The 25467-nt window shown below is 45.4% G+C and overlaps 1 protein-coding gene across 6 annotated transcripts in view; it reads left to right on the top strand.

The window, feature by feature from the left end:
* The window catches only part of Mapkap1 (MAPK associated protein 1), a 233782-nt gene extending 208627 nt beyond the window's left edge, over positions 1–25155 (top strand). For all 6 annotated transcript variants that reach the window (XM_090330646.1, XM_090330643.1, XM_090330642.1 and 3 more), the window contains exons 10-12: positions 373–510; positions 20846–20943; positions 24639–25155. In XM_090330646.1, coding sequence (XP_090186772.1) covers positions 373–510; positions 20846–20943; positions 24639–24764 — 362 coding nt within the window. In that variant the 3' untranslated portion in view covers positions 24765–25155. The remainder of the gene's footprint in view (positions 1–372; positions 511–20845; positions 20944–24638) is intronic.
* The last annotated feature ends 312 nt before the right edge of the window (positions 25156–25467 follow it).

Here is a 25467-nt window from a genome sequence, read left to right as displayed (position 1 = left end):
AACAACATAAATAATAATCTTTAAAACAATAATTATCAAAATGATTTTCTAAGTGGTTCTATACTGTATTTCATTATGATATAGAAATGAGGTAGGTGAATTCTAAACTGTATCTGTTATATCTAAGAAGACACGTATAATTATGTGTTGTCTTAGACACATGCACACAGAGGAAACAAAACTATAACTTGTCTGTGCCCTTTAGAATCTCTGTCTATCCTAAGAAGCCTCTGGCTTTCCCCAAACCCCCAAGTAAAAGCCAAGTGCATCCAGTTCAGGATTTTTAAAGCAGGCCAAATAATCACACAGCAGTCACTTGCTCTTTCCACTTCTCATGGCTTCTTTTCTTTTGTCCTTCCCTTGGCCTTACAGGTATCTCTGGAGACAAAGTAGAGATAGATCCTGTTACGAATCAGAAAGCCAGCACTAAGTTTTGGATTAAGCAGAAACCCATCTCAATCGATTCTGACCTGCTCTGTGCCTGTGACCTTGCTGAAGAAAAAAGCCCCAGTGAGTAGTCCCTTTTATTTATGTCTCCTTTCTCTCTCCTCCTCTCTTCCCTTCTGTGTGCTAGGTGCCAGGAGAATATATTACCACCTCGTCCTTTTTTCCTTGGGTCTGTTTAATTCATTACCAGAAATTTCTTTTAATCAAACAGGATTGTATTACGGTGTCCAGAGCCTTACGTGAGTCCTTGTTCTGTTAGGCATTGGTGGCAGCAGTGAAACTCTCAGCTGTGCCCTAGGAGCTGAGGTACCTGGGCAAGTTCTTCCTAGAAATTTGAATCCATAAGAACCCTCATTTTGGGGGCCAGAAGTTTGGCCTAGTGGTAGAGTGCTTGCCTAGCATGCACAAAGACTGGGGTTCGATTCCTCGGTACCACATACAGTGAAAAAAGCTGGAAGTGGTGCTGAGGCTCAAGTGGTAGAGTGCTAAGCCTTGAGAAAGTACAAGGACAGTGCTCAGGCCCTGAGCCCAAGCCCAGGACTGGCAAAAAAAAAAAAAAAAAAACTCTCATTTTACATTGTGTTCCTATTCTCTTCCTATCTGGGGAACTTAAGCAGTCCAAACTGGACCTGCTTTCCTTCTGATCAGATCGGGGAAAGCTGGAGGGATTCCTGTAGCCACTGAAGCTTAGATTGAGATATCCATCCTGTCCAAAAGTGTCACTGTCCCCAGATTATTGGCAGCTCCATGACCTCCCAGCTCATAACGATACCCCTGCCTGGTCCTACATAAGAGTCTGCTGCTACATTGGCATTCCTCTACTTAAATTACCAAAGTACTTGTAATTAGTAGTTAAGTAATTGAGTGTGGTGTTTAGATGGATCACTTAATCATCTTTAGAACTCCAGTCCAATCAAGAAGTCAAAATGACATAGATCTCACTGTAGTCCCTCATGGAAGAAAAAAATGTGATATAAATGTTCATTATTTGCCTAGAGAAGGCTAGGAAGTAATTGTGCTCCAGTTCTGACACATCTCAGCATTACTGCGCAGCCATCTAGCACAAGGGATTCTTGTTCAGTAACTCGAGGTACATTCTGAGCACCTAACTTTCATTAATCTCCTATGTTCCAGTGTCCGCAGACGTGGAAAACAAATATAAGAAATTATATATTCAAAAGGAATAATAAAAAACCTTAAGGACTGTATCTTTAGTCATAAAACTAAAGATGGGCCTGAAGAGCCATCAAGAGGCTCACAGACTGAGCACATCTACAGGCCTAAGGTAGAGCAGATGTTGAATTTCTTTGTCAAATCTAGATGTGCTGGGCTCTATCTTCTCTGACCAGCTCAGCCTTCAGCTTGGCATGAGAAAAGTATATAAAAGAATTTAAATATGGGGAGGGAAAGAGGGGAGGGAGGGAGAAAAGGGAGGGAGGGAGGGAAGGAAGGAAGGAAGGAAGGAAAGAAGGCAGGCAGGCAGGCAGGCAGGCAGGCAGGCAGGCTATCCCTGTGGCCCCTGTGAGGCTCTGACAGTGTAAAATGGCAGCATCTAAGGCTACTGGACTCCCTATACTTTGGGTAACATCACACTTAACTCCAGTTAGGAGTGATTCCATTGTTCTAGAATCTTTCCAAGAACTGAGGATGCTTTGAAGAGGGATTCTCTGTAACTTCTCCATGTCTTTGAGAGATGAAAGGCGAGTGCCTCTGTGCTGCATAGAGGGATGAGCTGAGGCGGGAAGGTTAGGGAAAAAACTGGAAGCAGGACTTGGACAACCATTCTCTGTGACCAGGAGGACTTTGCTTTGGGCAGTGGACTTACAGATGTGACATACTGGCAAGTAGGGAAAGAAGGAAAGATTCACAGCCTCCCAGCTCCCAGTCAAGAAGTAGCTACTACCCATTGGCCTTCATGGGCTCAGATCCCAACATTGAGGACACACAGTAGACACTGGCTACCATCTCCGCTCTGACAATCTTGCAATAGGCTTTTGGTGTCACTTTCCAGTGTCTGTACAATTCAGTATAAAAAATGCACAGGGAGTTTCTCAAAGGTTTCCTTGGCTCTCACTGTGTCGAGTGATTGAGAAATCATGACAGTTCCCCGAATAAATGGCTCACCTGCGCACACTTCCAAGTCCCCAGTAGCAGTGCTTCAGACTGCAGTCTCAAGCTTAGAGGTTCTTGAGAGGCCCTCTGATGTGTGTGTGTGTGTGTGTGTGTGTATCTGTGTCATTGAGCATAAGGCCTTCCCTTCTACCAAAGGGGTCTCTGCATTAAGAAGTCCATAGGTAAGAGGATTTTTCCTGCTTTGTTTTAAAAATAAATAGTTGGAAAATGTAGACTTACAGAATAAAATTTGAACTCCTCAGCCTAGCCTTTGTTAACATGCCAATAACCACTGACCACTCAGGCCTTATAGCCCAGAGTTTCTCATCTGGAATTTGGGCTGTAGTCACTGTGAACCTTATATCCACAGTGCCTTCCATGCTTCTTCTGTTCCCACTGCCTGGAGAAAACCTTCCACGCTGACTCTCCTTCTGGTTTACACACCTTCTTCATCTCTTAGTCAACACATGCATTTCTCCAGGGCCAGTCCTCTCTGCTAATTCCACTCTAGACCTCAGTACAGACCCCTGTACAAGCACACTGGTCATGTTTATGTGAGGTCAGCCCCAGCTTCCTACTGAGCTAATGGACCCAGGTCTCCACCTATAACCCCAGCACAGTGTCTGCAGAGTTGTCCTCAGTGAATGTTTGCTGAGCTTAATGAGGCCAGAATTTAGACGCTAAAACTTATTCCATGTAATTTATGTTGCAAAGTGCCCAAATAAGGCTATATTAAATGAATCAGATTGATGCGATGTATTTTTTTTATGATTTCCAGTATCTTTACCAAATTAATTCAGTGACTTACTCTAAAAAGTTCATCCTCAGACCACAGAATTAATCTATGAGGCTGTTTCTCTTTCTTTCTTCCTCTTTTTTTCTTTTCCTTCTTTTTTTTTTTTTAGGATTAATGGTAACCCTTTTTATCTTTTGTGTCTGTTGAACCTTAGAAAAAAGTTATTTTAACAGCACTAAAGAAATGAAAGTCACAATATTTCATAAGTTTAGCCTGCGATTTTTATCAGCATAGTGATGTATGTTTTGAGCTGAGTTTACATCAAAAATTATTCTTGGGGCCTTCTTGAATGAATTATGGCAAAGAGAGTCTAGAAGTAGATAAGGTTTTTGATTTCTGCAATATATTTTCTTTTTCATGTTTTTATCTTTTGTAACACAAATGTCTTGCTGAAGACTGGAACGTGTGACCAAGTAGAATAATTTAGTTGTGAAAACAGAGCAGACGTGTTATTACGCTGCCTTCCTTACAAAAAGGCATTAAGTGTTGGGAGGATAATGAAGTTGTCCCCAGTCTTATTTGAGACGTTTGTCAGAATTTTGAACAGGAAAGAAGTGGTTTTTAAACCCTTCGAATATGGCCAGTTTGCAGTGTTTATTGAGAAAGCTGCTGTCAAGTCATTAATTTGGTCGTCATAAAGAACACAACTCAGTTTAATTGATGCTGTATCCCAGAAGCGAGTGAATAGCTGACTTGGCAAAGGGACTGAGCATTAGAGTGCCTGCAGTGAAACACATAATTACATAGACTGTGGAGTCCGAGAGGCCCTTCGGTGGCTCTCCTCCCTGTCCCCTCCACTTCTTCCTCTCAGGTTAGGTTCTCCGAAGGAAGATTTATCACTCTGTCCCTTTGAGTGTTTAAGGACCTGGAACTTAATGACTAAATAGATACATGCCTAGAAAAAAAAATGTACATATAAATACAGACTCCTAAAAGACTTGAGAATATCTATGTATCACAAGCCCTGAGAAATTAATAATAATTCCTGCCTTTCTAGATTTAAGGGGGGGGGGCATGCTGCCATTATTATTCAGATCAGTGATTTTTCAGTCTGGCTTGCCAGTCCTCACAATATCTATTTTTGCTGTTTTGAAGGATGCCACAAACCTCTTAAAAGATGAATTAATTTTAATTCTTCTTAGCTGATCAAGGATGTATATCACACACAGAGGAAAAGGTATTTCCATATCAGAAACTGCCATGGTTACATTGTTTCAGAGCGATCATTTCCAGTGCTGAGACAAAAGCCAGTGTCCTCTCTATGAACATGGTACCCATCCAAGATATCAAACTCTGCCATGCCAGCTTTGGCCTCATCAGAAGAGTGCTGCACAGGTTCAATCTTTAAAGGAAGTAGCCTATCATTAAGAAATGAGATTTAAACCTTAATAAAGTAGCTGTCATCTTTATGGCCAAAAAGAGCTCTGTATCTCAATTAAGTGTAGATAATATAAAATCTTAAGGAAGCAACATAATAGAGGTAACCTGATTACATTCTCTTGCAATAGTGTAATTTAAAGGAAATCTGATTCTGTTGATGCTGGTTAGGTTGATGGGGGATTTTTATTTTGTTTTGTTGTCTAAAATACTGTTTGGAAACAGTGAACTCTTTGGGCTTCCGAGTTCGACTGTGGTGAATAGAACCTGCAGGAGATTAAGACTGAGCTGAATGAGCTGGGCTTATTGGTGACCTCTCACTTAAATGAATCTTTCTTTTCATAAGTACTTGACAAGATCTGTAAAGTAGTGTATTTAATTTACTAATTAAATTAAAGCTACTGAATAATGATTTGTCTGCATTGATTTAGCTTAAATAGAAAAGATCAGCATTGTTGTGATCTTCAGCAACCTTAATGGGCAAGCCAGTTAGACACAAAGGCCCCTTGTGTCTGTGGGTCAGAGTACATAGGTAAGCTGGGGCAGTGATTGAATCGCCTGCCGCACCCTGCAGTTGCAGCTCTCCCTGGCCTTCCCACTCCATTGTTGCACTGGGCTTAAGAGAATGTTAACGCGGTAATAGGCACGGGGCCTTCCCCATTATACGTCTTGCTATCGAGCGGTTCTGCATGACTAGTTAAAGAAGATGGCAAGAAGATTAATGAAAGCCAGGCTAATACAGAAGGGGGTACTTTTGCAAGACTTCTACAGAGGAGATATTAGAGCTGAACCAGAGCTTGGCTTTTTCTTTATCCCGTGACCTTTGAACCTGCCTTACTGTTGAGAGCTGCCAGGGAAGTCGACATTTTGATTGATGTTGGTACACGAGTCAGTCTTTCCCATTGAATTCCACATCTGCACGAAAATAGCTTTTCCAGCAGAATTCATACTGGCTAGAAGTGATAGCCAAATTGATGGTTGAAATGCTTTTATGTAGTTTTCATTTAAACCTAAAGGTATTTGATGGTTTAATTCAGTATCCAGTTTTCATAGATTATATGTATTCACTTATATGGCCCTAATGGGTTCATCAACCCAAAGTAAAAGAGCAACATTAAGAGTGTTTTAAGGTTTGCAAACACAGCTCCAAGCAAGCTTTATGAGGGAGCAAAAGCAGTCATCAAACAAACCCTTCACAGTCCTTAAAAAAGAAAAATCAGTTCAAGGGGCTAGGGAAACTGACTTTGAGTTTTGTGAAAATAAAGCAAAGCGCCTGTCTTGGGAAGGAGGAGATCTGAAATCTCCATCTGCACCCCACCTGAGCCCTAGCACGGGTTCCTCGACCTTTGGACAATAGCATTCCATAGGAATCATTACTACTTGATCAGCATTACTTCTAGGACATCTGTGGTAGGTACAGACCTGCTCATGGGTGCTTTTATTCTGTTACCTTCTTCATGGAGCTAAAGAGTGTGTGTGTGCATCTGTATATGTTTCTGTGTGTATATGTGTGCCTGTGCTCTCTGACTGCATTCTTTACCCCTCTTTCAACAAAGAAGTACAAGGAGAGTGACTTTTGTTATAAAAGTCAGCTTGGCATACCCTAGTCCATACTTGCCATCTGATTTCTTTTCTCCCCATTCAACCAGGGTAGTTCCATTGTTCCATTTAGGACCTCTCTCTCTCTCTCTCTCTCTCTCTCTCTCTCTCTCTCTCTCTCTCTCTCTCTCTCTCTCTCCTTCTCTCCTTCTCTCCTTCCCTCCCCCCCCATGGCAATTCTAGTTTCTGAAAGAGGAAATTTGTGGGTTCTTTAGATGCTCCTGAGAAGGTGTGCAAGAGGAATGAGAGTAAAGTGAGAAGGTGGGTGGGTGTTCATGGCACATAGTTGCCTTTCCTCAGCTCTAGAGACTCCCAGAAGTCTAGACCCTCCAAACACAAGGTGGACAAACTGGGTTGCATTCTTACCTTCTGACAAGGACTTAACTTGTTAGGTTCCAGATCAAATACGGTAAGTACTGCCTGATTACAGAACACAACAGACTACCACATTAAATGCCCCAGTTATTGAATTGCCTTTTCATAAGAGTACTCAGGAGCACAATCAGGAGCAGGCAGTGCCTCATCCTTTAACAGATATGTTTCCTAGCCCTATTAAAAGGGGTCTTCATCTATCCTGTCAAAGGGAGTCTGCTGGGGTTTTTTAGTTTAATTACACTATCCAATTAAAACTCCTTGCTGCATTTGGATGCGCCTCTCCTTGGGCCTGAGTGGATATGACATTTACAAGGCTCGCCTTTCAAGCAGACAATAGTGTGATTGATGAGGTGCACGTTCAGTGAAGGAGGCGAGAGCTGTGGAAGTGCTGCTTAGTGCGTTTTGATTTATTTATCATCTCCTTCCAAAACAAGGGAGCTGCCTGGGAGATGGGTTTAGGCAACCAGGGGACCACCTCAGTTTCTCCCAGAATGTGGGAGGGAAAGATCTGCTGTGGTACAGGATTAAGGTGGAGAAAAACTATAAGCCTGGGGCCAGTTTGTATCATCTTATGCCAGCTCTGTTCTTAGGGTCTTTGACCCAATTTGGTTTCCAGTAAGTTCAAGCTATTGAGGCTTGAAGCTGTTTAATAGGCCATCACTGTGATTCAGGCATGAGTTTACCAGGGCTGGAGAGCAGTGCTGGCCAAGTCAGCATGTGACCCCTAGATGGACTGTCATCATCAGCGGACACCTGACTTGCATTAGGTATGTCTCCTTCAGCTGCATCCTCCAGAAACCCATCAGCTGCTAAAGATCTATAGTCAGAGCTCACAGCTCTTCTCTAACCCCACCTAGGCACATTGATTGTTTAAAGTTGTTTCTGGAATTTGGAATTGGGCAAGAGCAAATATGGCTCTTGAGTAAGAGCATAGGGAGACTTTTTGAGATTGTAATGACAAAGTTAACCCAGCATCTTGCTCTTAAACTACCCTTGCTGTTTCTACTCTACTGATAAATAAGGGGCAGTTTACTTGTTTCTGTGATTCCTAGAAAGGTTCAGGTCTGCAAAAGGGACGACCCTCGTGAGTTTAGGGGGTAAAAGGCTGCCTTCCGAGCTCAGACAGCTGACAGAGGAGCACCCTCCACACTCCACATTGCTCACAGGCTGTTGTCCCAATGCATAGGATGTCTGTGTTGATGAGTAGAATTGGCTGGGGGACATACATTCAGTGATTGCTGTTGTATTCCTGTTCTACCTTCTTTATTTCTCCTAGACATATTTAACGAGGAAGAATTTGCTGATGTTGAATAGACTATTGATATGGTGGAGTAGAAAGTCTTTTGAGCATACCAGGGCTTGAACTTAGCGCCTTGCATACTCTCCCACTCCCCCTCCCTTGACTTTTTTCAGTCATGACTGGTGTTCTAGCACTTGTGCCCTGCCTCCAGTCAGCGTATCAACAGTCTTTTCATCCTTGGAGAAGCTGCTCTCCTCCTCCTCCTCCTCCTCCTCCTCCTCTTCCTTCTCCTCCTCCTCCTCTTCCTCCTCCTCCTTCTTCTTCGCCAGTCCTGGGAACTGAACTCAGGGCCTGAACACTGTCCTTGGGTTTTCTCAAGGCTAAGGCTCTACCACTTGAGCCACAGCACCACTTCCAGCATTTTTCTGTGTATGTGGTACCAAGGAATCAAACCCAGGTCTTCGTGCATGCTAGGCAAGCACTCTACCATGAGGCCAAACTCCCAGCCCTGAGAATCTGCTTTCTTGCTATTAACTTTCTACTTAATTGTTGACTTGGACTTTATGAACCCACAATAACAAAACAATTATCTAGGCCTGATGACAATTTGCATATATTTGCATTTCTAGGATTTTGATTACCATTTTCCTCAAATTTATTCTTTCTTGATTTTTAACATGGAAGAGACCCTAACTGAGAAGAGGGTAAAGACAGGGGCTGTTCCCTACTGAAAACTCCATGTGAAAGATCTCTCAGCTGGATAAATGATGAGGAAAATCTGTTTTCTCTTGCCTCCTGCCAAGCTCCAAATTGTATTTTCATAATAAATAAATGGGGTGCTTAGGTTTTAAGTTACTCTTATAGTCATGGAAAAAGTAAACCATACTTTCATTAAAATCAAAATGTGTACCCTTTATGTGATGCCATATGCAACTTCAAGACAAAGTAGCTGCTGCCAGATTAGCCTTTCTATCGTAAGTGTCTAGAAGACTGGACAAAACACTTTTTAAAACCCATTTCAGAAATCGGAAAATAGGCAGCACAGCACGGTTGCTTGAGAGAGACTCAGAGAATGTTAGACCATCACCTCATTTCTCCATTAGAGCTTCTCAGGCAGGCAGAACCCTCATAGGCTAGGAGACCAAGGTAAGAGCTGGGATCTAAAGCCACTGGAAGTTGCAGTCAAAGAGTAGAAGGAAGAGGTACACTGCAAAAGAGTACTTAGTAGAATCCTTTCCATGTCGGTGAAGACTGAGCTGTGTGGACCCTGACAAGACTTCACAAAGCCACTAGAGAACAGCTGTCAACAAGACTGGGGCATCTGGGACACTTAGTGACTCCCCTGAAGCTTTGCCTTAGGAATAGAGTCACAATAGCCCTAAAGAGACACAGCTGTAAAAGGCATCTCAAGGCTGTGGGGAGAGGGGTGGAAGTCGGTGGTACACTGTTTGTCCTCCATGCATAAGGTCCTGTGTGTCATCCCCAACACCTCAAAAAAGACAGTAAAGGAAAACTTGTAAACAGGTTCTTGAAAGGATCCCAAGTAAATGAGCTACCTGCTTCAACAAAACCCACGATTCTCTAAAGGACAGCAGCACACACGAACACCTCACCATGTCACATTTACTGTCCAGCATTTAATGAAATTTTAGATGGGCAAAGAAGCAAGAAAACATGTTCTGTAACCAGGTGGAAAGCTGAAATAGCTCTATAAAAATAGAGCCAGAAGTGGCAAGAGCAATAAATTTGCAGGCAGGTTTGTTTTAAGATAGCTATTATAAATATGTTCATGGATGTAAAGGAAAATAAGAACTCAAAGGAAGAGAAGTAAAAACTATTTGAAAGTACTAAGTGGAAATTCTAGAGCTGAGAAATAATCATTTCTGAAAACATTCACTAATGGGAGAAAATTTAGAGGATTAGAAAAAAGATCATCAAACGGGCTATCTATTGCTACATAACAAATTACCCCCAAGATGTAGTGACTTAAAGCAACAATATATTTGTGTCTACCAAAGGAAACTTCTGTGGTTCATGAAGAAGTGATATCAAGAGATTTTGGAGCATCATTTTTGGTATGGTGATGGTTGGTCCACTACCCTATCAGGAAGGAAAGTAGAGAGGGAAGAAGGGGAGGAACAAACAAAAGGGAGGGAAGGAAAAAACTAACTGGGATCAAGATACCAATCTTGGAAGCCCCACAAAGGCTAATAAGCAGGATAAACATAAAGAAAACCACATCAAGGCCCATTGTAATCAAATTACTGAGAACCTGTGAAGGTTCCAAAGGCAGCCAAAGAAAGAAGTTGTGCTGCAAAGAACAGCCAAGATTAGGATGATGGCTGACTTCCCATCAGAAGTAATGCAATCCAGGAGACAATGGAATGACATGTAACACACTAAAATAAGATCTGCCAACCTGAACGTCTGCAGTCAGTGAACTATACTTCAGAAATAAAGGTGAAATAAAGACATTTCAGGCAATCAAAAGATGAAAGAATTTGTCACCACCAAACCGTTACTATAAGAAACGTTGAAGGCTGGGGGAAGAGAGGCTACCATGGCTCACACCTATAGTCCTAGCTACTTAAGAGGCTGACCTGAAATCTGAGAATCCGAAGATCTGGGGCTCTAGCTATCATAGTCCAGAGCCGACTTGGGTTCTGAAATGCAAGTGACTCTTACCTCCTTTTAACAACAAAAGACTGGAACTGGGACAATGGATCGAGTGGTAGAACACCAGCTGTGAACAGAAGCAATAGGCCCTGAGTTCAAGCCCCAGTACTACAGGTACTGGAAGAGTGGCATTACCAGATGGAAACCCAAGTGTTTACCATGAAATTAATACCACCTACAGTGTCACTCTTAGTAACTATCTAGGAGGCTTTGAGCAGGGACTGGTAAACTGGCCCATAGAGTAAATCAGGCCTGCATCCTCCTTCCTCAGGGATTATGAGCTATGCGTGGTTCTTGCTGTTAAAACATTTGTAGGGGCCTAGTGGTAAAGTGCTCACCTAACATGCACAAAGCCCTGGGTTCAATTCCTCCGTACCACATACACCGAAAAAAAGGCAGAAGTGGTGCTGTGGCTCAAAGGGGTAGTGCTCTATCCTTGAGAAAGCCCAAGGATAGTGCCCAGGCCCTGAGTTCGAGCTTCAGAACTGACAAAAAAAATTGTAGATGGCCATGTGCCGGTGGCCTGCGTCTATAACCCTAGCTACTCAGAAGGTTAAGTTCTGAGGATCATGGTTCAAACCCAGCCGGGGCACTAAAGTCTATGACACTCTTATCACCAGGTAACCACCAGAAAACTGAAAGAGGCTCTGTGGCTCAAGTGGTAGAGTGATAGCCTTGAGCTGAAGAACTCAGAGACAGCACACAGGCTCAAAGTTCAAGTCCTACAACCAACCGAAAAAAATCTGTAGTTGGTTTGATGACAGGGAACATTAATTCTGAATACCATTTAGGTAAAATATTATTTTCTTAATGAAAGGAAAACAATGCATATTATTAGCCAACCTGCATTGCTATCTCCCCCTACCATGTAGTCAGTTATATTTTTGTCAAGAAAAGGGAAACTTTTTTTCTATCTTCTTATATATAAGTATCTATAAAATATCATTCATTTTGCCTCTGGCTTATAAAATCCAAAATATTTCCCCTTTGGCCTTTTAAAGAAGAGATTGGCTTGTCTTAGAGAGTGGAAGTAGAAACAATAGAAGCAGCCTGGTATTTGAGGCCATGTGTTGCCTAGCTCTTACAGTAACTGTTGGTTTATCTGCACTTTACTATAGAAGTCTAAGCTCACTGGACATATGGATCCTGACAGCATCTCTGGGAGAAAAAATGACTCATGTTTTATAAGCAAGGAAACTTGGGCCGAAAGGTGTGCCCACCTGTCTGCACTTACACGTGCTTAGTAACAGTCATGGTCTCTCCAATGTGGAAGACCCCACTGCTCCCAAGTCAGTGTAAGATCACATTCTAACACATTTCACCCATGCTTGGCTATCTGGTTTCTCTTCCTAAAGCTTATCAAATGCAGGAAAATCAAAAGAATAATAGAATAAAGTAAAATTAAACAATAAGGGCAGTGGCAGGGCTGGGAACATAGCCTAGTGCTCACTTAGCTTACATGAATCCCGGGGTTTGATTCCTCAGCCACATATGCAGGGGGGGGAAAAAAGCTGGAAAAAAAAAAAAGCTGGAAATGGTGCTGTGGCTCAAGTAACAGAGTGCTAGCCTTGGACAAAAAGTGCCTAAAGACAGTGCCTAGGCCCTGAGTTCAAGCCCCAGGACTGGCAAAAAATATATATGTAATAATAAGGATAATGGGAAGTAGAGGCAAAAACTAACATGAAAGCCAAACAATCACACAATCAAGCTCTCTAAGCCAGAGATTCTAGGTACACCAGATCTCCCAAGGGAGACTTGTAAATTCAAACTTGTTATCAACTGACCCCCTCCCCACTAACTTGAGGTGAAATGCTATAGATGCAAAACTCATTTTTTTGTTTACCTCTCTAAAAGATGAAAAATAAGATTTAGCCAGTACTTGATTACTGAAATGCTATGTGATACCTTGTTAATTTGTTTCTTGAGGTCTACAGGAGTATATCTGCTCACATGGAAGTAGAATACTTGCCAGAAAGAAAAGTACTTGTATAACTTAGTAGTCAGCCATCTGTTTCATGGGACAGTTTTTTGTTCTGTTGGGGTTTTTTTTATCAGATGTGAGACTTGAAACTCAGGGTCTGGGTATTGTCTCTGAGCCTCTTTGTGCTCCAGGCTAGCACTCTACCACTTGAGGCACAGCTCCACTTCCAAGTTTTGAATGGTTAATTGAAAATAAGAGTCTCATGAAGAATTTTCTGCTCATGCCAGTTTCAAACCACGATCCTCAGATCTCAGCCTCCTGAGGAGTTAGGATTACAGATGTGAGCCACCAGCACCTGGCTTGGGACAGTATTTTGCCTGAAAGAACAACCATCAAACTATGGTTCTCCAAAGTGGATGTTCAAATCCTGGCTGCAAAGATTGGGCAGCTGTGCACGGTGATGCCTGCCTATCACCCCAGTGGTACAGGAGAATCTCAATCCAGACTGCCCTGGATGAAAGCAAAAATGTTTTCTGCAAAACAACTAGAGAAATGCCAGGCATCCATGACTCACATGTGTAAACTCTAGCTGTTAAGGAGGCTGAAATATAGAGGACTACAGTTCAAAGCAGTTCATAGCCCCAGCAGCAAAATCCAAGTCTCCCTTTCCAGTTAAACAGTAAAATGCCAGACTGAAGGCATGGCTATAGTGTAGAGCAGCAGCTGTGAGCACGAAAGCGTGAGGTCCTGAGTTCAAGCTGTGTTACTGGTACAAAAAAATAGCCTAGAGCACAAAGGACTAGAAGTTCAGTTCAACCCAACACCTGCCTAGCAAACATATAGTCCTAAGTTCAAAACCTCAGTGTTGCAGGCCTAGGGACATCTAGGGGGCTAGGGGCTAGGGGATGGTTTTCTACACTTGGGTCTTTGGAAGCTGAGCTGAGCACATGATTCACGTGGAGTATCACCTGCCTGGCAAGCATGAGGCACTGAGTTCAACCTCCAGCATCACCATCCAGAGCAAAACCCTTTTTCTTGAAAATGAAGAAAGTAAACGTGTCACTTGAAGGAAACCAAGAAGTGACAATATTTTGTGCCAGTGATAAAATTCAAGCTGTTTCTGTTGAACATTAGAATTCTTGAAGTTGTGCATGTCTAAGATCTGAGTAACTCAATGTCATTACCAGGTAACTTACAAAATCAAGCAAAGGGAAAAGATTCAAAATATGAGACCAACCAGTAGGTTATGGGAAGAGGATGTAAAGAATATGGGACATAGCCAGGCGCAGTGGCTCACGCCTGTAATCCTAGCTACTCAGGAGGCTGAGATCTGAGGATTGAGGTTCAAAGCCAGCCCAGGCACTAAAGACCTTGAGACTCTTATCTCCAATTAACCACTAGAAAAGGGGAAGGAGGAGTGCAGCTGTGGCTCCTGGGTGGTAGCCTTGAGCTGAAGAGCTTAAGGACAATAGCCAGGCCCAGAGTTCAAGCCACATGACCCACAAAAAAAAAAAAAGAAGAAGAAGAAGAAGAAGGGGGTCAGGAGTTTGGCCTAGTGGTAGAGTGCTTGCCTAGTATGCACGAAGACCCGGGTTCGATTCCTCGGTACCACATACATAGAAAAAAGCCAGAAGTGGTGCTGAGGCTCAAGTGGTAGAGCTCTAGCCTTGAGAAAGTCCAAGGACAGTGCTCAGGCCCTGAGCTCAAGCCCAGGACTGGCAAAAAAAAAAAAAAAAGAATATGGGATGTTTACCAGTGAATTTCCATGCCACATCTAATCTTTAAAAAAACTGTTATTTGTCAAATATGCTATACCTTCAAGGAAGCATTAAAATATGCCTCCTGATGTAGGGGTATGGCCAGTAGTGATGTGCAATGGTTCACAGACATGAAACCTTGGTGGATGGGCCATTGGTAGATAGAGAGACAGATGATAGATGACAAATGGTAAGTAGGTAGGTAGGTAGGTAGGTAGATTAGGTAGGTGGCTGGGAGTAGGAGGGGGTTAGGTAGGTAGGTAGCCACTTCCTGTTATCAGATGCTTCTATCTAAACAAGACTTGATGAAAAGTAGAAAAGTCAGAGCGAGGACTCAGACACAGTCATGATCAGCCCCTGGACAAGGACTGTGGAAGGCTGCAGGGGGCTCATGAGAACTGTCTCAATATCTAATACCTGGAACTTGATCGCATGTGTGCAGCCCCTGATTGTACCAATGGAGTTTTGCTTTAAGAGGAAGTGTTGCCACTGGCTGTGGACATGGTAAGGTATAGGCCTTATGTAAATGGAAGCTGAACCCGCTGGCAGGCTGAGACCCTGAAGAAGAGTCTATGCTAGACACCTGTTCCACAATCACTTGTATGTGGTAGTTAAAATCCAGGGGGCTGGCTTAACAGATAATGTTAGAGAAGACTGAGAGAGTGGAGACTGCCATTCAGAGGCAAGACCCAGGTAGAGAAGGTTGCAAAGGAAATAGGAGAAACCTTGCCTGGAGTAATAGACTGAAGAACTAGGTGACTGTGGCTCCATGGAAACCCAGGGGCCAGGGACTTAGAAGGGATCAGATGCCACACTGAGGGCACAGTGACGTTACTGAGGTGTTTTCAGTAAATTGGAGGAAGGTGGTAAATCACATTGCCATGGGAGTTTTTATAATTAGAGAGACTTAATTATGTTTATAGGAAGAAACCAGAGAGGGAAAGGGAGAGTGTAAAACATACAGACAGAAGTGTGAGTAGGTCCAGTGCAGGCCCTGCTCTAGAGGTCAATGCGGCATGATGCAGGAAGGCTGTGAGATGGAGGCCAGCCTAGGCTGTCACAAGAACCTATCTCCAGAAAAAGAAAAGAAAGTGATTATGTTTCCAGAGCCTCTGCCCCTATGGGAGCTCAGGGCAGAGTACCACTGCTTGCCAGTTGAATCACCCTGAACTAAAGCTCCGTGCAGACACTGCTTCTCACAGTGAAAGGCCAGCCTGAGACCAGAGAGCCCCATGCAGCCCCTCCTGCCAGGGCCTGCAGAAAGACATAACTGTGCCCACATAAACGTGGCTGGGTTCCAATGGGGTTTCTAACCTTCCCCTAGACAGGAGGAAGATCAGATCCCAGTTCTGGGATCAGATACTCATATATATATATATATATATATATATATATATAGAGAGAGAGAGAGAGAGAGAGAGAGAGAGAGAGAGAGAGAGAGAGAGAGAGAGAGAGAGAGAGAGGGAGAGAGAGAGATAGTTTTGTTTTGCTGGTCCTGGGGCTTGAATTCTGGGTCTAGGAACTGTCCCTGAGCTCCTTTTGCTCAAGGCAAGCACTCTACCACTTGAGCCACAGCTCTGCTTCCAGGCTTTTCTATGATTAATTGCCAATAGGAGTTTCACAGACTTTTCTGCCCAAACTGGCTTTGAACTGTGATCCTCAGAGTTCAGCCTTCTGAGGAACTAGAATTACAAGTGTGAGCCACCAGTGCCCAGCTTTATTGTTATTATTAAGGTGCTATACAGAGGGGTTACTGGTTGACAGGTCAGGTAATAAGTGCATTTCTTTTTTAGTCAATGTCACCTCTTCCTTCATTTGTTCCCATCGCATAGATCATTTTCCATATGAAACCCAGCTTCTTAAAAGTACGTATCTGACATAAAGAAGCTGAGAAAGTATGCAAATCTTCAAAGATCCATCACCTTCATAACACTTTAATTTTAGAAGCAACCAGATGTCCAACAGAGGTCCTAGCAGGAATGGTAGCACAAATGTACCTGTTAGAGGCAGTTCAGGTAAAGTGCTCACCTAAGAAAATGACACTCAGCTCAACCATGCAAAAATGAAAGGCTGGCAAGAAAAGCAACCCCAGGCACCACTGTGTGGATGAGATGGGTTTGTTTTCTAAAATTCTAGTGATTTCATATGTTTTCATAAGTATTTTAACAGAAAATTTCCATTTATTTTTGGTATTCTTGGCAAGTGATGAGCCCTGGCCATTTGGGCAAAGGTGGGTTTGTAGACGACCTAAAGGCCCAGCTCTGACCATTGGTGCCAGCCTCTGTGGGCACCAGCAGGTGGGGTAGAAGGACCCTCCCTCCCAAAGCACTTTCCTTTATTGGAATCCGAGTTATTGGCCTATCTCAGACCATAGCAGCCTTTCCAAGACAGCTGCTCCCTCCTTTGCCCCCAGAGAGACTGCTTTAACCACACAGCCTCTTATTTTAGTTAAACTGCAGCCCCCCCCAAAAAAATATATATAGCACAAAAGCTCAAACGTCTCTACTTGTGACATTTGTGCTGCTAATTAGTTTCTGCTTTGTGTTATATTCCATCTTCTCTGGTTTACTTTGAAAAAAAAATACATAAATGTAAACACATTTTTACACATCCAGATTTCCATTCCAGTAGTCACAGCAGGTACATGGTTTCATCTGCTTGTCTTCCCTGAGTGTGTGACCTGAGCCTGACTGCTACACTTCCTCCCCTTACACTGCTTCTACAGCTCTGCAGACTCAAACCTGTGCCATGGAGACCCAGCTAAAAACAAAACCTTCCAAACAGTATTTTCTCCAACTATCAGGTCCATTGCAACTGGAAGAATTACCGCCACCATTGAGCTCTGCCTCTGCAGGGAGTATATGAGGAAGAATCATTGTGTGTGTGTGTGTGTGTGTGTGTGTGTGTGTGTGTGTGTGTGTGTGTGTGTGTGTGTGTGTGTGCGCGTGTGCTCACGTGCATGCGCTGTTGCAATCAGTTGTGATTGATAGCTGCCATCTCCTTTACCCTGGGCAAGCCTAGGCTCCTGCAGGAACTGTCCCGTTACTTCCCATCACTGGTGTTCACCTCACAAACACTAGGCCTCATGCATTTGCTTCAGTATCTCACACTTTCTTTTAGCCTTAATTTCCAAATGTAACAGTACAGAATCAGAATTAACTTGAATGTTAGGCTTTGATAGATAACCTTTCCTCAGCTTGTGTTTCTATAGAGGTATATTGTAGCCCTTTCCTTTGAAAACTGCTGGTATTCTTTGAATTTTTAAAAGTAAGAGGCCCACCTGCTTCCCTCTAGTGCCCCAAGACAGATGCCCTGTGGGCCGCTGCTGAGGAAGTCATTTCACCCTCCTCATCCCTTACCCAGAGGAGCCTTGAGGTGCTCAGGCCAAGGGAGGAGACAATAGACTTTCAGATTCCAGAAAGTCATTTTCTTCATTTTCACAGACACCTCTGTGAAAATTTATCACATAGCATAAATTACTTGTGTTTATTGGCAGATTCATTTCCAGCAAGAGGTCAATTAACTTGTTATACTGGGATATATAGGCTTTGAGCTAGAAGAGGTTATACAAGTGTAAGTTCCGATTATTAGCTGTCATTCTATTGTAAAAGTCCCGTGGTCCTCAAGTCAGCTCCCATTTCAACATCCTTTCTACAACCGTCCAGGCAAACCTGACTGGCCGTGGCTTTGGGGACCATGGGGTGCTCCCTGAGATGCAGTTTATCCGTGTGCTTCACTATTCTGCTTCAGACCCTCAGTACCCACCAGCTGCCGAGTCCCCACTCCTTGATGCCCTCCAGGGACTTCCTGCCCTCCCTCAGATGGCTGTACTGCTGGGTTTTCCCCTTCACTCCCTTTCCCAGCCAAGAAACAAGAGAAACTGACCCAGAGCCCTGCTCCAGACCACACTAGCCTCTCCCCTCCAAGTTGCCACTGTGGCTTCTTGTGCCTCCTTGCTTCTAACCCTTGTCATGCCTGACCCCCGTGTTCCTGGCAGAGTCTGGACTGATTGAGGAAGGAGTCCTCCCTGGGCCTCGGGTCCAGCATGGTAAAATCATGGCTGCTGCCCTCCAGGCTCGTTACTAATGGAATTATCACAGTGCAAGGCTTCCACACAGCACCCTGTCGGTCTCCCTCCCTCTCCGTGGAGTGATGCACAAGCTGCAGAGGACCAGCTCTTCTTCATTCCCCTGCTCCCCCCACCACACCGGCAGTGAAACACCAGTGGGAGTGGCTTTCAGAAGCCTGACGGAGATTTCTTTCTTATTCAATCACATGGCCATTGTGCAGATGAACCATAGCCCTCCCTTGGCAGCCCACAATTGACAAGCTTCTCCGTGCCCCTTTCCCAGGGGCAGTGTTGAGGCACCTAGACCTGTGCATGCTGGTGTCATACATGCATGTGTGCTGCCACCACAGAAAGCAATGGCACCTGCAGGCGAACCCTGCTCCCACATCCTGATGTTTGCTTTGTCATGGCCAGCGGGAGCAGGTGGTGTAGACTATGTGTGAGATCACTTAACAGAGTGGCCAGTGAACCCCGAAGCTTCGGGTCTATGGGCCTCCCCAAGACCTTCTGGTCCTCTAGCCCCAGGCCCTGGTGTTTGTGTCTGTTGTTTCCACATGTCAGCACTGAGGCTTTCTGGGGGTGTCTCTCTTTGTCCTTCACAGCCCTGTGTCCTCCATCAATGGCTCTGCTTGGTCACAGCCTGGCTGATATGTGTGTCTGTACTGTCCTTCTGCATGGTGACATCACCACCAAGGCCCCAGGGCCCGGTCCTCCAAAAGTCACATCCTGAAAAGAAACTGTAACAGTCATTAGCCTCCAGTCAAGGAGTCTTAACATTTTAGTTCCACAATTTAAAATCAGCTAAATTTGTCAAGTGACTAAAAGTGAAGTTTTCCAGAAATGATTAGCTAATTTTTTTTTTCCAATGGAGGATTTATAGTTACAATTAGTATATCATAATGATGTTTCCAGGATAAAATATCAGCAGCTCAACTTTTCTGGCCACAAATGTATAACATATATCAGTTTATTTTGGGAGATCTGAAAAATTAGCTACTGTAAATAAAGTCCCAAGAAGATTTCTCCGGGAAAGAGGTGAACTTACTGTAATAAGGGTGATATGTTATTAATTAATAATGGTGACCAGCCATTGCTTCAATTTAAAAAACGCAGGTGAAGAGGCCTAATAGGAAGTGTGTGGACTTCAAGTCATAGCCCCAAGGTCTGTTGGAACCACGGGGAGGGTGGCTTCCAGCCGGATGCAGGGGCCTCCAGCACGCATATTCCAAGTGCTCCTTGGTCAGAACTGGCTCACGGAGCGCCAGCCATGTCTCTCCTGAGAGGTGCACTTTTCATGACTCACCGGGGAGTCCAGCATTAGATGTGTTTAAGGTGAAGAAGGAACTTCTTGGCAAAGCCCAAGGACCACTGGGAAACTGGGGAGCTTCACCTGGGGCTGGGACCCCCAAAACCCCTTGTTTTAGTCTGTCCTTGTGCCATGTCACACAAATTGGTCTCTCTGCCTCCATTTAGGGGAGAAAATCTGGCTGGCATGTTTGCTCCAAAGGACAGACACAGAAAGTGTTGACATGACGGGCTGCTGGTGTGGCAGCTGGGCCACAGGCTCCTAGCAGTATGGCTCTGGAATGTCCCAGAGGCACCAGGTGACCACACTGGCCAGAGGTGGGCAGGCTGGTGAGAGGCCACCAGGACAAGGTAGAGCCTGGTACAGCTGGCCAGAGGCAGGCTGGGCAGTAGGTGGCATAAGACTAGACCAAGCAGCCATACCAGAAGCAATGCTGTTACTGTAAGTGCCTGGAACAGGTTGGAATTTGGACTTTTGTCAGATTTGCATTCAGAAAACCTGAGTCCTGAGGTTAGTCTGCTTTATGAGGTGCTAGAGCCCTGTGGTCTCCCCATCCTTCCAGGGAAATGACCACAGGCCTCTGGCTTCCCCACAAGTCCCAAGACCTGAGCTCCCTTCCTTCCTGTTACTCATTAATTTCACTTTAAACACCATTATTTCCCTTTTAGAGTAATAATTTGGGGTTAATTGGCCTTCCACCTTAAAAATACCACCGTTTCCCTGTAATCTGTAATTGCCCTATAGAAGTAGCTCAGTAAAGCCCTCCTTGACAGGGCACTCTCTCTCAACTGGAAAGGAGCCTGGGTGCTGACCCTGAGCTCTCTCACTGAAGGCTACTGTTCATTTTGATCCATGGCTCCACTTCCACTTTTCTTCTGTTTAAGTGGAGATGAGTCTCGGACTTTCCTGCCCAGACTGACTTTAAACCACAATCCTCAGGTCTCAGCCTCCTGAGTAGCTAAGATTACAGATGTGAGCCTCCAACACCTGACCCTTCTTTCCTCTTTTTAACTGTCCATTTTCTACCCAACCTATGATGAGAAAACCTACAGTCCAGGAGAGAACAGTCACTGCCCAGCCTCCACTTGAGACAGGAAGACATAGGGCCCCCCACCCCTGTAACTTACCAGAACCCCTCAGTACCACCCATCTCTCTCTCTCTCTCTCCAGGTCACGCAATATTTAAACTCACGTATCTAAGCAATCACGACTATAAACACCTCTACTTTGAATCTGATGCTGCTACCGTCAATGAAATTGTACTCAAGGTGAGTGTCACCCTGCAGACCCAGGGGTGGGCCGGTGTGGGGATCCGGCTCCTGGCTCCACATCACAGAGAGTGGACTTACCCAGCTGCTGGGCACCAGGCCCTGGGCCTCAAGAGCCTGAGGCAGTGGCTGCCCCTGCCTGAGCCCTCAACAAGGCCCGTTCTTCCTGTATCTGTTCCCTTCCTGTGCCATGTTTCCACCACCACCTGTTCAGGAGCCTGTGGAGGAAATGATTGTTTCCAAGACGCCTTTGTTGTGCTAAAATGATTTTCCCAGCTCGTTCTAGATGCCATAAAACCATCCTCATCAAACATCGTGTGCCAAACTAGCGCTCAGAATACCACAATGACAGGTCAGCGCCTGTTCCCAGAGCTCTGTCTCTGCCAGAGGAGTCAGGGTAAGACGGAAAGGAAATTACACAGAGCCACGATGGGTCCCAGAAGTGTCCCTGTGGGTGTGTAGAAGGTAAAACAGCTGGATGTGGGCGGTGGCAAGGAAGCTGAACCCGAACAATGACTGAAAGGCAGCTTCGTAAGAGGGGCTGGAGGTCCCTGCTTGGCAGGAGAGTCTCCTGGGGGTCTAGGAATGGGTCAGAAGAAGGCCATACAGCCCTAAGAAGAGCCAGGTCCACCCCAGGCTAGGGGTCTGTGTGCCACACTCAGACACTTGCAAACTAAGAAGCCTCCCCTGAGGCAAGTCAAGGCAGTTTAATCAGATGAAGACGTAGCTGCCCCTGCTGAGAGGCACTAGGACCAGAGAGCGAGCTTTTCCCTGCAGGCACCAGGCGTGTCCTGCTGCCTGTACCACCCCACCATCAGTGAAGAGGTGCTAACCCTTCCCAGTCTTCCTCTTCCTAAGGGACACACCTCCGAGGGATAATAATGGGAGCAGCTAGGCCTCCGTGGGCACACCCAGGCTCGACATAGGCGTGCCACAGCCAGTCACATTGAATCCCCAACCTCAGGAGGTGGGTGAAAGTTCCCATTGCCTAGATGAAAATAAGTAAGTTGGCCAGGACCAGAACTTGCCCTAGGTGTGGTAGATTGCAAAGATGATGCTCTTGCTCCCCCAAATGCACATAGTCATTTCAACAATGGGATGACCTTGAAGAAGCTTAGGAGACCAGGACCCCAGGGCCGCAGGGTGTCTACAGCAGTGTTAGATTGGATTAAATGACACACTGCTGGGGGAGGCGCAGTGGTGTGTCGGGTGGCTGGAAGAAGGGACACCTAGCCCACCTGGCCAGAGCCCCCTCCCAGCACAGGCTGAGTCCAGTGTCCACCCAGAGTCCTAACTACCACCCAGCTTACAAATCCCAAGAAATTGCAGGTATTTGGGGAGTAGGTAGAGAAATCTTCCAGCATCCCGTCATGGGACTGGACTTATTTTTATAGCCAGCATTAAAATATTCAAGACTTGAGAAGGATTCTAGTAAAATTATAATCCTGTGTTTGACATCCAAATAATTTTCACAACAGCAGATTGATGACAGAAACACAGGTTTATGACTTCAATATGAGACTGTGGAAGATCAAGTGCAAAGAAATCATTTTACGGGACCAGACGCTCCCTCAAAGCAGATGCTTTCCTGCAAACTCCCTGAGGCCTGTCGCCTCCCCTGAAATGTCTGTTTTCATCTCAAAACATTCACAGAATTATCACATGGTGCAAGAGACAGGGTGTAGCAGGCCCCGGCATGACTGGAAAATTAGACTTCACTTTGCTCACACTAATGATCACAGGCCTAATGGAAAATTAGACTTCACTTTGCTCCTCTTCTTTTGATTCAAATTTAAATACTTAGCTTTAGCCACCATTCCCAGAAGTGTTGGGTCAGTGTGTGACTTTGTGCCAATGCCAAGTGACAGGTCCCAGTCCCAGCCAGGGTCAGCAGTTTGGCAGGAGTGTTTTTTGCCATCAGAGGTTCTTGCCATCAGGGTTGGCCTTGGACTTTTAAAACTGAAATTAAAGGAAGAAGTAAAGAGCCAGAAGTTGATGTTGGCACTATTACCATCTGACAGCCTTCCTTCTAGTGAGTTTACATCTCATCTTCTCCTCCTATAGGAATACAGCATCTCCTGGTTGAAAGCCAGCTGTGTCAGGGGCGCGTTATGTACATTGTCTCATCTGATCTCTCCTATTCTACAGAATGTGGATAGAACTGTTCCCATTTCATAGATGAGGAGATAGAGGCCCAGGGCAAGAGAACACAGAAGGGAGGAGCCTCTCCTTGAACTTAGCCGTGCAGAGGGCCAGCGCTGCCCAACTGAGGCATAATTGAGCTGAGCCACGTGTGGTTCTCAGTACCACAGCCTTCTCATGTGGTCCACAGCCTTCAAGATGAATCTCTGAGGAATCATTGGACTCTTCACATTGGGTTCTTCTTGTGATCGAGTGATGGAGGCTGTGGCTTTATTGACCATGAAAACTCCCTATATTTTTATGCCTTAAGCTGTAAAATGCATTGAAAGTGAGACACTCTGTAGTGCATAAAATTGTGCAAGTTTTAAGCCACAGCATATTAACCAGCTAATGGCAGACCAAAGGGCGTTTTTATCTTTTGATTATTACATTAATCTTCCATTAAAATTATCTATGTGATTATCACAAAGCACTGAAGATAATAAATTTAGGAAATAGTTGGCTTGTTAAGGATCATTTTAAAATGCTTTTGTCAAATTATATGTGCCAAAAATACACTGAGAACACTAGGTTGGCTGCGTGTGCAAACAATATAATCCAAAGATTGCTTTTATTAAGAATGATAAAACCTCCTGCTTCCATACATTGTCTGCAGCATCCCAGATCATCCACTCAGCCGCGAGGTCTGTATGATTTATTGCTCTCAGCTGGTAACTTGGCGAGGCAGTGGCCGAGTGTGTCAGGCCTTCTGTACCCACACGCCAGCCCGTACCGCCTGCCACCAGGCAATCCATGCAGAGGGTTGGGAGAGCTCGTATGCCCCTCCCTCCGGGAGCACTGGCAGCATGGGCAGAAGCTTTGTGCTTCAGCACAGGTTCACGTTGCTACCTATAACTTCTAGAGACTTGGTGGTGTTGGTTCCCTCCAGAGCCCAGCCAGAGGGCCATGGGGGTACAGGAAGTGGTGTGTGAGGGATGCTGCAGTGTGGGAACAACATTTATCGCCCGGAGATCTCCCTCCCCTAGGTGTGTAGGCAGCAGCCGCCTGCAGCCAGGCTGGGCACACTCCCCATGGCTGTGGCCCTGACTTCCGGGTCACCTTGCCCACTTGGCCCTCCCCTCTGAGCCTCACTCCACTTTGTCAAATGGGTCCTGGCTGGTGGACTGCAGGGGGCAGGACCTTGAGGGCTTCCCATAGTCTTCTCTCTGTGATGTTGGGCTTTCAGCCAGGCCAGGGAGCTTATGTCAGCCAGACTGGCAGCAAGCGAGGGCAGAGCCAGGGAACCAGTGGTGGCCCTTTAGGAAGTGGCCACAGCAAGAAGGGAACACAGGCCAGCGGAGATCAGAGAGTCTTTCACCCCATCCCCGTCATCCTGCAGCAAAGCAGGGTTCAGCCCTGTGCCCAGGAGGCTCTGATGTCTGGAGTCTGATAGAGAGGGTGCACCTGCCTCCCCACCTCACCCCACCCCCAGCCCTTAGCCCACCCACCCTTCCCCCTCTGCCCTGGTGAGTGGGAGCACTGGCGAGTGATGGCCCTGTCTTCTTGCTTTCTAGGTTAACTACATCCTAGAATCCAGAGCAAGCACTGCCCGAGCTGACTATTTTGCTCAAAAACAAAGAAAACTGAACAGACGTACAAGCTTCAGCTTCCAGAAGGAGAAGAAATCAGGACAGCAATGACACTGGCCTCCACCGCAATCTGTCGCCTCAGCTCAGAGCCTGCCTGCCAGGGCCAGGTGGCCCTAGAACCCGCCATGTCCTGTAGGGGCCCGGGGCAGCCAGCCAGGGCTCCCATGCGCGGCTGGTGGGCTCTGAGGGAATCTGCAGGGGTGGGGGCTTCTTAGGCTGGAGCACCTGATTGGCGGTGGCCCGGGACCAGACCGTGGTGAGGAGCCACAGGCCGCCCAGCCGTCTTCACTGCCTGACGCCCCTGCCCGAGGTTGTACATAGCCATGCCAGACACGTCCTTGCAACTTGATCAAATTTCTGAAAGCAGACGAAGAACAAAAAAATGTACATTTCTCTTTTTTTTCCTTTTAATAAACAGGTATGCTCTTTCGTGCGGTCGGAATGATGGGCCATTCTTTGGGGTGGAGGATTGATGATGTTATTCGCTTTAAAATCTGTTCCCATATTGAACAGGCAGATTGGAAAAGCGATGGTTCGATTTCTCAGAAGAAATGTTTAGGGCTTAGTCGATAGTTTTAACTATGCCATTTGTTTAATGAGTGTGTTTATTTGGAGGCAGGTATCCTACCAGAAGTTAGGAATGAGGACCCAGTGTTATTTGACCGAGGCTGTGACATTCTCCCTTTCAGAAGCCTTACCTCCCAGTGGCCCAGCCCCTCTCACTTAGAGGCCTGGGGAGATGGGGGGGCTCCCA

The sequence above is a fragment of the Megascapheus bottae genome, chromosome 3 (assembly GCF_031878675.1).
Source record: "Megascapheus bottae isolate mThoBot1 chromosome 3, mThoBot2.hap1, whole genome shotgun sequence".
Taxonomy (NCBI): domain Eukaryota; kingdom Metazoa; phylum Chordata; class Mammalia; order Rodentia; family Geomyidae; genus Megascapheus; species Megascapheus bottae.
This window is presented reverse-complemented; position numbering and strand designations above follow the sequence as displayed.